This window comes from Anoplopoma fimbria, chromosome 5, assembly GCF_027596085.1.
Source record: "Anoplopoma fimbria isolate UVic2021 breed Golden Eagle Sablefish chromosome 5, Afim_UVic_2022, whole genome shotgun sequence".
NCBI lineage: Eukaryota > Metazoa > Chordata > Actinopteri > Perciformes > Anoplopomatidae > Anoplopoma > Anoplopoma fimbria.
The window spans coordinates 15369480-15381943 of NC_072453.1; the positions used below are offsets into that span (position 1 = coordinate 15369480).

General features: G+C 40.5%; 1 protein-coding gene across 3 annotated transcripts in view; it reads left to right on the forward strand.

Annotated features, from left to right (window-relative positions):
• Positions 1-12464, forward strand: part of plce1 (phospholipase C, epsilon 1) — an 84410-nt gene that overhangs the window by 52293 nt on the left and 19653 nt on the right. For all 3 annotated transcript variants that reach the window (XM_054598550.1, XM_054598552.1, XM_054598551.1), the window contains 15 exons: positions 1657-1811; positions 1947-2114; positions 6395-6540; positions 6663-6810; positions 6940-7050; positions 7181-7290; positions 7469-7585; positions 9177-9305; positions 9388-9524; positions 10145-10251; positions 10543-10667; positions 10791-10935; positions 11414-11566; positions 11937-12051; positions 12252-12414. In XM_054598550.1, coding sequence (XP_054454525.1) covers positions 1657-1811; positions 1947-2114; positions 6395-6540; positions 6663-6810; positions 6940-7050; positions 7181-7290; positions 7469-7585; positions 9177-9305; positions 9388-9524; positions 10145-10251; positions 10543-10667; positions 10791-10935; positions 11414-11566; positions 11937-12051; positions 12252-12414 — 2029 coding nt within the window. The remainder of the gene's footprint in view (positions 1-1656; positions 1812-1946; positions 2115-6394; positions 6541-6662; positions 6811-6939; positions 7051-7180; positions 7291-7468; positions 7586-9176; positions 9306-9387; positions 9525-10144; positions 10252-10542; positions 10668-10790; positions 10936-11413; positions 11567-11936; positions 12052-12251; positions 12415-12464) is intronic.

Below are 12464 nucleotides of genomic sequence, written 5' to 3' on the forward strand. Positions count from 1 at the left end.
TCACTTACACACACACACACACACACACACACACACACACACACACACACACACACACACACACACACACACACACACACACACACACACACTCTGAGAGAGTGTTACAGGATCTGTGAGTCCGGATCCACAAATCAAACAGTGTAAATAAGCAAGTTTTGCCCTTGCAGAGCAGCCACTGCTGTTGCCATGGCTACCTGTTGCACATCTCAAGGGTTACCAAGGACAACCTTTAAGTGTGTCCCCGCATATGTGTTTGCAGTATACACTATTTTTTATGTGTGTGGGGAAGTGGGTAGGTATGAAAATGACCCGACTGAATCTGTCTGATTACTACTATAAAAATTGTATTACTCATTTATTTTAAACACTAAACTGCTAAACTGACTTTACATTACAGTCATTTAGCAGACGCTTTTATCCAAAGCGACTTACAGTCAGTAGTATGTTACATATCATTCACCCATTCACACACTGATGACAGGCTACCATGCAAGGTGCCACCATCAGACTCTAACTAACATTCATGCAACATCCAGTCCACACCGATGGCAAGCCTTCAGGAGCAACTTGGGGTTAAGTGTCTTGCCCAAGGACACATCGACTGCCGAAGCCGGGTATCGAACCACCGATCCTCTGAATGGAGAACTACCTTGCTCTCGACTACACCACAGCCGCCCCTTGACTTCTCTGCCATATAGTGCAGACAATATGCTGCAATAACTGGCACTTCCATTCCTCTAGCTGTATTGCTATTGGGAACAACTGCATGCTTCTTTTGGAATAAAGGCTGTTTAGTGTCCTACTGCAGTGTCACGGCTTGGGTTTGACCAGTCAGTTACATTTGGTTCTGGAAACCTCACCCTCATAGTCCCTGCCTCAGAGGAAAAGGGAAGCAGCAATCTCCCTGTGACTACAATGGGTTTGCACTTTTCTGAGATCAAAATGCAGGGAATCCCTGAAACGGTTCCCGGAAAATCTCCTGCTGTGGAAAAAGGCCTGTTAGTTTATGTGGCATTCATCCCAACAATGTACAGTATGTCTACCTGGCAGCTCCAGCACCGGTGTAGAAACTGTCCATTAGTCCTTTGTTAGCAGAGATGAGAACAGGTTTGCATATGTGTGTGTGTAAACAGACAGACTAATGGACCTAACTGAAATCCAAACACAGGACACTGGCAGCTGATCAATGCTGTTTACTTCTGGAGGAGGGAAGCGTGCCGACTTATCTTGGCTGGTGGAGAGGTAGAGAGTATGTGGTATGCAGAGATTGATGGATCAGAAGACTTGAGACATTCAGGTTATTCCTGAAAAACAGATGCATATTTTCATTGAGGCAAATTTTATGGTGGAAGGGAAACATCACAGTAGATAATGGCTCATTTCTAATCTTTCTGTTTTTCTTTCATTTCTTGCTTGAGAAACAGCAGTCTTTGCTCTCCATGTGTGCTTGATAGCAGTGAAGGCAATGCATTCTCCTCTCTTTTCTTCCATTAACCCTTCTCTCTCCTTCTTCTGTTCATCTCTCTTTGATTTCAACAGCTTTTATCTCTCACTGAGCACCTAAAATACCAGCTAGTTTGTGATATGGCATATGAATAAAAATCTTAAAACCTTTCTCTTCTTCTCTCTGCTCCTCTTTATCTGTCCATCCAGAACGTCAGCTGGCCAACAGCATGACCAGCAGCGGCTCTCTTCAACCCAGCGTCAGTGGGATCAGTAAGGAGCTGGCAGAGCTGCGTCACCTTGTTCAGTTCCCCGAGGAGATCGCCTGCATCCTCACCGAGCAGGAGCAGCAGCTTTACAAACGGGTGGGAGGACACGCACACAGACACACATCCGTTTTATTGTATTCATGCATGAGAAAATGACTTGGATCCCAAGAGAAAAAAATGATTTCTAAGGTGGCAGTAATTATAAATCGCTTGTCTGTTCCTTTCCTGCAGGTCTTTCCCTTGGACTACCTCTGTTTCCTCACTCGAGAAGTGGGCAGTCCCGAGTGTCAAACCAAACGCCACCTGAACCTCAAGGCCTCGCTGTCTGTGCCCGCCATGTCTACCAAGAGTGCTCAGCGAAGCAACGCTGTGGAGGACCTGGTGGCGCGTTTCAATGAGGTGAGGAAATGTGTGTGTGTTTAGGATTAACATGCTTTTTTTCTTAAATTATTTATTTATAATCATCTCTTTGTATATTTGTACATTTTCTTTGTCTCTTACACACATTCAATTGATTATCAAACGGTTGATTATCAAACCGTTGATTATCAAACCGTTGATTATCAAACCGTTGCTGGCGATTGACTAATTGTTTCAGCTCTACTTCAAACCATACAACCACATATTTTAATCCCTTTTTTGGGGCGACTTTTAAGGGGTTTAAAGGTTGCACTTCATCATAGTAACCTTTCACAGCATCTATCTCCCAAGCTCAGTTTATCTACAGGATTTAAGTCTGGATAAGATCACTTGAGAATCTTTGAATCAGCAGCTATGTGAAATAGTTTAATGGTGCTACTCCTGAACGCCTTGAACAACTTTTCGAACAAGACCTTATAGAGCTCTTTTTTTTTTTTTTTATATATATATTATAAAGAGCACTTCTTAACTATTGAGAAAATATTGATGGAAAACAGTGTTTGACTGCCCTTTAGTAACCTCGCCCTTCATGACATCATCAGAGACGGTGCAAATGCATGCATTGCGATTTGACATGAAGCTGAAAGGTTGAAAAGCATAGCAGACCAGTAATCGTGTTTTCCTTCAGCTGGGTTTGCGTTGTGGTTTTTGCCGTGCGAGTCATACCAACTTATCAGGTCTTGACTGATGCACACACCGCATGTACAAAAGCGCACACACACACACACACACTCACAGTGGTGTAAGTTGGCAGAAGTTACTCTCCCGGGCCTTGTGTCTTTTATGGTGAGTGACTTGGAGAATAAACAATCACAACATTGTACTGCTGAGACAGAGAAAGCGAGAGAGCGAGAGATTGATTGGAAATGATGATGTCATCTTTAAGTTGCATGCCTCTCACATCAGCTGGTTTTCATTTCAAGTCAGTGAGAGGAGAGAGACGCACACAAAAAGTTAAATGTGCATTGTAGCCATATATGGGCACAGTGGAACAAGAGTCAAATGACAACAGTGATACTCACTGTGGAGACAACAATGAGGCTGCTTCACATGGTGGTGCTCTCCGAAGAAGATGAGATACCGTTGGAGTCATTTGTCAAAGCTGTGACTGTGCACCGTAGCTTAGACCATCTTTCTTCAGTGATTGTGGACAGTGTTTTGTCAAATATTTTCAATAGAAATGTAGGTTCTTGCAATTATTTGGAATGAATTTTGAATTCTTCTTCACTAGTCGCATTCTGCTTTTATTCTTTAACAATTACAACAAACCATTATTGGCATCAATGCAAACCAAGCTCAAACATTGATCAACTGAATTTATTTTTTAAGAAAAAATGGCAAAAAAACAGCTTCTGTTTTCTATTCTTTTGGTTAAACAAAACAAGGCATTTAAAATGTACCATTTTAAATTCACTGATATAATATACACCAAACAATGTATCGATTAATTGGGAAAATAATTGGTAGATTCGTTCGTATTGGAAATAGTCTGGTTGCAGCCCTTTTATATGATCATTTATTCTTGGTTTCTTCTTCAGCTATTTAAAGGACATTTTTCAAAATACATTTCCAAGTTTGGATTTGATTAAAAAAAACAATTACAAATTAAAGGATATTCTCTTCAACAGCCTGGACTGGGTCTACAGTTTTGGAGCTATTTCCTTTATTATTTTCAGGGTCTGATTTCTTTCCTCACACTTGGCAGATAACATTTTGTAATTATAAATTTTCCCCAAAGAATTTAATTCGTTTTGATCCCGTTCATTTTCAAGCCATGTATGGGAGTGAGGGATTATGCAGTTAAAATGAATAGCAGGTCAATAGAGTGTTTGGAGGCAGGGGATGATAAGAAGTTTGGGCCCCCTTTGTGTCTGTCCGGAGTGTTTGGCTTTAACGAGCATGTGTTGCATGCGTTGACTCTGTCATAGTTCTCTGTCAACCTTGGTTATCTAATTCATGTATCAAGGAGAAACTGACCCTCAACATTCACCTAATAACACGTGCACAGATGGAGACGGACAGACGGACAGACGGACAGACAGACGGGCGCATACACAAACATCAAAGGGGGGATCAGTTTGTACCGAGCTTCGGGTTCCGTGTGTGTGTGTGTGTTTGAAATTCTGTCAAGCTGCTGCTGATAAAAGCTATGTTATTTATGTAAAGGAAGCTGTTGTTTGAGAAAACGCTTTGCACTGAGTAAGTTTGTTTTACTGTACTTCTGTCTTTTTTTTTTCTGCTCTTCTTTGCCACTTCGAGCTCTCTCTTTCCTCATATCTCTTCATATCCTGTTTATTATCTCTCAAACACAACACTGAGTACACACTTTCACTATCTGGAATATCAGAGGAGATGCCAACTCTGTAATACGCCTTGATCTGTGTCGCTTCAAAAAGCCACTTTGCAGATGGCCAGAAGGGTTTAGATGGTGACTGTAATTCAACCCAGGCGCTGACATGGCTTTGCTTGATGTCATGAAGCTAGAAGTGACTGATTGCAGATTTTCACGCAAGGCACGCACATCCTGGCATGCACAGAGCAGGAGAGCAAGAGATAAGAGACTGTAGTGCAGCCAGGGTGTTTGCCAGCAAGCCATATACAGTAGAATATAGCACAACTAATGAACAATAGAGCAAGAGACTGCATCATTGCCAGTTTCAGGAGTGATTGTCTGTACCTGAAGATCAAATAATTGGAAATTTGAGCATCTACATTTCCATGACAAATAGAAAAACTTCATCTGCTGAAAACTTCATAACGTCTAACTAAGTAGACCTTGTGCTGGGATTTGTTTTCTCAACTACTGCTTTCAAGGTCAAGGATAAACTTTTAGCTTTTTATTACATTTTAGTTCCACTGAACTGCATGAATACATTTAGTCTAATTTGTAGTAAAAGTGGTGCAACTTTAACTTCAAGCTGCTCCGTGTGAGACATAACAACATAACAAACCATAACGCTTTTAAAACAAGTGAGTCTAAAAGTATGACAAACAAAGTGTGACTTTTAATAAAATAATATAGATAATGTGTTTTTTGAATGTAGAAGGCATTCTAAGATGTCTGTATATACTGTGTGTGTTTGAGGTTGATACGTGAGCATCCATGGTCTTATATAGTGTATGTTGATGGGTCTGTGATCTCTACATGGGCAGGGGTTTTTTGTTGAATGTGTTAATTATGATATCTGTGCTAGCTAGTGAATTCATCCACTTAGAGGTCAGAGGTGACATGGGACAAAAAAACCAAACACATTTCATCAAAAAAAGAACTGTACATGTGAAACTGAGTACTTGTTACTTGCATGTTTTTAGTGTGTGTTTGTGTGTGTTTTTTGGGGCTTTTTTTAGTCCCCCTGAAGTCAGACTGTGGTGGACTTTAAAGACCCTTACATAACCCAGTAATAGATCTATGGTCCAGAGGGATGTTTTTACCGCCTGTAAGGGGGTTAGGGAGTTTGAGTATGTGTGTGCTTTTATGTGTGTGTGAATACATTCATAAGGCTTTAATACATAGAGACGGGCACCAGAGAGCAAGAGGCAGCCAGATTAAAATCTGATCTTTTCCTGTATTGTTAGTGAGAGTGTGTGTGTGTGTGTGTGTGTGTGTGTGTGTGTGTCTGTGTGTCTGTGTGTCAGTTGCAGAGAATTTCAAAGGAAGCTGACCCTGATACATATCTGGTTCTTCCATCGTGTCTTTTTGCGCGTGCTGGAGAGCAGTCAGCTCAGAGACAGAGAGCAGCCGATACATATCTGATCTCAGTCTTTCTTGTGTGTGTGTGTGTGTGTGTGTGCGTGTCACTGTGTGGCCAGGTGGCATCGTCCTGTACATTCATTACCACTTTAGTAACAGCTTGCCATGCCAGACTTTAAAAGAGATGACATGAACACAGGTCAGACCACACACAAGAGTTTCTGCAACTGCCTTGTAACAACAGACTGACACACAGTCAAACTAGGCACAATAAGTCCCTCTCTCTTTGTGGCAGCGCAAACGTTTCACCACATAAAAACATAGAAAAATGACATAAAAAGAGATGACAAACTTAACAAATGATCAAGTAGCTATGTGCAGCCCATACAGATATATAAAGCTCATGTTTTCTTTAAAAATGTGTTTATTTTGAATATTAAAAAAATGGGTATAGTTGGAATTATGATAAATACATAATGCAGAAACATATTTTTGGACTGTTTATATATACATATAACCTTTTGTGCATAATCTTTGATGTGATAGTAACTCCAAACATCATCAACAGGTGAGTTCGTGGGTGACGTGGCTGATCCTAACAGCAGGATCCATGGAGGAGAAGAGAGAAGTTTTCTCCTATCTGGTCCATGTCGCTAAATGCTGTTGGAATATGGGAAACTACAACGGTGTCATGGAGTTCCTGGCTGGACTCAGGTTGACACTAACGACAATTTGCTCACATACTGTAGAAAGAGATTCATTTCCTGTGTCTTTACGTTAAACAATACCTGCTCACACAGAATCACTGACATTTGAGATTTTTATTTGTCCTCCAGGTCCCGCAAGGTGCTGAAGATGTGGCAGTTTATGGACCAGTCGGACATTGAGACCATGAGGAGCTTGAAGGACGCCATGGCTCAGCACGAATCTTCTTCTGAGTACAAGAAGGTCGTGACCAGAGCTCTCAACATCCCGGGATGCAAGGTGGGTTGCTGTTTATTCAGGTTTGGTCTAATTTGTCATGTTTCACAACAATAGTTCACATAACTGTAATGAAATAATGACAGTACATTAAAAGCCATAATGGGATATTTTCCTCTGTCTGCACCAAAGGTGGTGCCATTCTGTGGGGTTTTTCTGAAGGAGCTTAGTGAGGCGTTGGATGGTACAGCAAGCATCATCAGCCTGAAACCACCTCTATATAATACTGAGGACTCAATAGAGGTACAGTAAACACTGCGTAAGCACTCACAAACAAACATACATCTCATATAACTGACTTAAGCAGCACGAGTCAGACATCATGTAATTACAATATAAGCCTGATTTATTTTATCTGTCGTCCTTTCTGTAGTTTGTGTCTGACTACAGCGGCCAGCACAACTTCATGTCACGCTCAGGTCCAGATGGACTACACGTCCCAGAGAAAGAAGCTACTGTCAGCAACATCCTCCAGATTATCAGGTACGCTACATCCTTGACAACCTTTTAATAAAAGTAACGCCTATAAAGACACAATGTTTTTACACGCAAGGGTCTGTCTTCTTCGCTCCCATTTTTTTCTACTCACCATTTTGCTTAGATCTAAAAAAAAAATTCATGAACTTAATTCTCCTCTGACTCTCCTCTTTCTGCTCCTCAGGTCTTGTAATCGTAGTTTGGAGGCAGAGGACCCTGATGAGGCCTCCACGAGTCCCTCTTCTACCGGCTCATTCACTGCGTCCAGAAATAACTCCTTCAGGGACCGCTGCCGCAATCAGTCAGTACCCTTTCTTCCCCCCCACTTGTTTTGTGTTTTTTTTGTACAAAAGTTTTACCCCAAAGACAACATCAGGTACCACACAGCGTAGCATAGCACACAGGATAGCTTAGAAGGGTGAATGCTTTCTATAACAGGGTCTTGAACCCATCCAGATTAAGGATGATCTGTGGGGGTGTTGCGCAAGTTGTGACCAAGCTTATGAGACATACAGTACAGTATCAAATGGCACAAAGCATTTGACCCAGTCCAATCAAGACATTGGGACATTGTGTATTAGTTGACTGCACACTGCAGTTGTTTTCACTTTTAGTTTTCTAAAGTGGTGTCCAACTGCATTTCTTTATTCTGGCTTCTTCTTTTAATGTAAAACTTTTATTTTTTTCTCTAAGGTCGTGTGTAGAGCTTTTTCATTCATTCTCTGTGATCTCTTATGGTGCTTAAATGAACATTTCACCCCAAATGTTTAATTTGTAGTCATTATATACCTTCTACTATGATACCATATTACGTTATATTAAGGCACCCAAGATCCATTCTATTTTCTTTAACAATTGTCTTTTATAAACATCGTCTGAAGACAATGGCTTTGTGAGGGAACACATTTGCACATTGTTATTAAGATGCTGTTCTCTTCACATAAACTCCTGTGTCACAGAGATAAAAGATAACAGGTTAGTTTCCTGTCAGGACAGGAAGGAACGGAGCTCTGGTACTTTTCAGCGCACCGAAGGCAGAATTTGGACACTAACATACAATGTTGTTAGAAAACTAATTTCATTTCAAACTTGGCCTGTGGTGTTTTTATTAAGGGAACCTGGATAATGTTCTCTATGTTTTTGTACAGTTTTCTCTGACTCTAAGTTATTACTTCAAGTTAGAGATCTGGATAACAACTCTTATTTCATTTTGGTTAAGGGTATAGTGTTAATTTTTCTGTACTGTAGTGTGATACAGATAATTATTATCTTTTCCTACTCTTACTAGGAATTCTGTGGTCCTGAGCTTCCCACTAGCATCCTCTTTTTGCTATTTTTCTTTTTACTTGAGAACTTGAGTATAAACATCTCTGCCCACTCTTTATTCGTCTCACACTTCCTCTCCTCCTTCTGTGTTCCCTTCTCCCATTCTAGTTCCCATTCAGTTAGGACACCGTCAGAATCAAACCATGTCTTGTAAGTGGTTCAAGGGTGTCAGGAGTTTCATTATAATCGTCTAACATCAACATGGATTTAGTTAAAGTTTGAGTAGAAGCTTGTTTAGTAGTTAAGGAATGTGCAATGACAAATGCATGATGCTTTTGCTTGTTCAACTGACGCACTACAGTACAGAGTCCATTTTTTTATCTTAACTTTTGATGCAGGTCATGTCCCACTTTTGACTCAATGCATTTCTTTCATAACTTTTTCATAACTTTCATTCTTACCTCATTTCTGCAAAAGTTGAAATACATGTAGGAACTGATTTACATATTCCATCTGTCAGTAAACTAAAATTCTGAAATTCAGATATAAAATGTTGTTTTCTAAAAAAAAAATCATGATCCCACACTGAATATCTGCTCTTGTAACCCAACTTCTACCATCTTCAGATTCATGGTGGGTGACTTGTCGGACTCAGAGGGCGACTTGTCGTCCGAGCCGGCGGTGAAAGAGGTGGAGTTTCAGGGGACTGAGGAGACGCATAGAGCATTCAGCCACGGCACTGAGCTCATTCCATGGTAAGAAACACACAACTACACTCAAACACACATAGATGGCTCAACAGAAACTCCACATTTTATTTGTATTTTTTTTTACTAGGTACGTGTTGTCACTGCAACCGGACGTTCACCAGTTTCTGCTGCAGGGGGCTACAGTCATCCACTACCAACAGGACAGCCACCTCACAGCCCGCTGTCTGCTGCGACTACAACCCGACAACACAACACTCACCTGGGGTAAACTATGACAGAGCGTTTGTCATTAAAAGAAAATTCTGCATTATTCAAAAGACATTTATATATTTTTTCATTGATTCAAGGTAAAAAAAAATGTTAGTTTACTTGTCAACAGTATTTAAAAAAATCTAACAAAATTGCTTTTAAAACTTGTCAGTTTAACTTACAATCTTTTTTTCTGGGGTTTGTCTTATTCAGGGTGTTGTATTTTCACAATATATTTAATTTCCTGCCGTGAGACAGTTAACCGTTGTTCTTAAAAATATTTTTTACAAGAAGTGTGAGAATTTGTTCAGGTGAATGTGTAAAAAAGAACTTGAATGAGCTGCTTTGTCATCAGTACAATTTAACACAAGTGTGTTTATCTCAGGGAGACGAGCCCCATTTCCTCTCTCATTATTACTCTTCAAACAAACGAAAAACAGGCATCCATATTTCCTGTGTCGTAATTCTGTTTTAAACATTGTTTCAATGTGTTTATCCAAGGCAAGTAGGCACCATATCTTTTGTAGCACATAAAATTTAAGCTGGTTGTAAATGTCGCACATGCTTCTCACTTTCCTATGCTTTTACTATATTTCAAACATATCGTAAATGTGTTGATGTGTGTTTTATGGCAGGTAAGCCCCAGAGCGGAGGGTCTTCACCCACAGATCAACCACTGGGATTAGGACAGGCTGTAGTGGCCGGACTAGCAGAGGGCCTTTTAGAACTGGGAGTCGTGAAGGTGTGTTGAAAAAGAAAAAAATACTTTATTTATCTGGTATTTACACTCTGTAAATCTTCACATTTAGCCTTAATCTAGTATAAACATTGTGATTGTATATTTCAAAACAAATAAAACATTTTGTTTCTTTAAGTTAACATTGATACAATTATTTCAAATGTGTTCATTTGTTGTTCAAATTTCTCAAACTTGCATTGGAAGAATATCGATTTATCTTGTAGGATTATTAATGAGTTTGACAGTCAAAAATTAGATTACACTCATAATATTCATGTTCATTTGAATTTACAGGCAGTATTCCTGGGCCACCAGGGAGTAGACGTTCATGCTGTATGTTTGCAAAACAAGCTGAGTCAGATGACGGTGGAGGAAAACGGTCTCAGCCTCCTCTATGGTCTCAGCACCACAGACAACAGGTCAGTGCCTTGTTCCACCAGCCCCCACTTTCTGAACACTAGTGCATTGGTTCACTGGTACAACTGTAAAACACTTGACTGTTTACTGAACATTTCAACTAATCTCCTAACTACTGCCACTAGACTCCTGCACTTTGTCGCCCCGAACCACACGGCACAGATGCTTCACAAAGGCCTTTCAGAGTTGGTGAATGCAAACAGAAAATTAAAGAAGTTTCCTGACCAGAGGTTGCAGTGGCTTAGGAAGCAGTATGTCAGCTTGTATCAGGTAAACTCTGTCATGTTTCCCTGAAAATACTTTTCTTGTAAAAATGCCCTTTTCCATCGATGTTTGAATTAAAAATGCATGGATTTAAAGTGGACAGCAAAAGTGGTGCAGGATAAAGTGAAGGCAAGGTATTAATGTTGTGTTTACTCTTTTTCTTCATTCTACTTTCAATCTAAAAAGCATAAACTTCAACACATCCCTAAAACATTTTTGAAAGAGCCTCAAATTTCCAAGGAGACTGAGGAAAACTGAGGATTTAAATAATGCCATTATTGTGCCATTTTGAGCAAGTTTCAATATCTAAAATGTACAGTGTGCAGCACACAAAGGATGTTCTGCCAACTTTGGTTCTTTGATAAAAGGAGGATTTTGTATGTATGCCTTATATAAAAGGATGAGTAGACTAGTTAAACTTTGCCTGTTTTAACCTGTGCGTTTGCTTCCTACCTGCTTGCGTCTGCATTTTCCTCTCTGTTAGGAGGACGGCAGGTACGAGGGCCCTACACTAGCTCATGCAATTGAGCTCTTCGGTGGGCGGAGGTGGAACATGGGTACAGGCGGAGTGGAGAAACCTGCTGCCCAGAAAAACATCAATGATAAGACCAAGAAGAAGAAGAAGGTCCTTGTCCGGGTCAGTACATTACAAAGTTTGTGTTGCTTTTCACATTACATTTATCAGAGACTCTTATCAACAGCGAGTGAGCAAAGCAAAACTTCAGGGCTTTGCAGAAACACTTGTGATCTTTCACCTCAGGCTAATCTTCACCATTATACCACTGGTTTGACATGTTTAGAGGCTTTACAGAGCTCCCTGTTCTGTGCTGTTTTCTCTAAAAATGCAACTGCTCAGAACAATACATATATAGAAAGACTCTGGTCCATTTCACAGTTCAGTCTTGTTCTACAGTATACCTCTTAATACAGTTACGGACTTGCACGTTTATGATGCTGAATTGTTCCTAATTTTTAACGTAACAAGTGGTTTTACACGTCTAACACAGGGAGACAGTGGGGATGCCACAGATGACGAGATGGTTTCCAGGAAAACACGTAGCTGTAAGGAGGGACTGTATCGAAATGGACCGGAGTCTGACAGCATCGACCAAGAAGATCCAGGTGACATTTTACGGAGCCATTTGAATTCAAAGAAAAAGTCAAATATCTGCATGTATGCCAAACAAATGTGTTATATTTTAATAACCAAAAATAACACAAAACCTATTTAGAAGAACGAAACAATCTTCACAGGATATTTCCTATGGCAATCTGTTGTCTGTATGATTTTTGTTCACCCTCAGTCCTCTTTGCCTCCATAGAGGACAGCTTCCCTGGACCATTCTCCCTCTCATCCAGTAAAAGCCCTGGTTTGCTAGCCTCTTCTTCCTCCTCCTCCTCCTCCTCCTCCAGTATGGCAGGGTCCAACCACTCCCGCCCACAATCCTCTCCGATTCTCTCAGGAACGGCCAAGCCACAGCCAGGGTTTGTAGTGTGCTGTACACGTAGACTGACAGTTTGATGGTCCGATATCT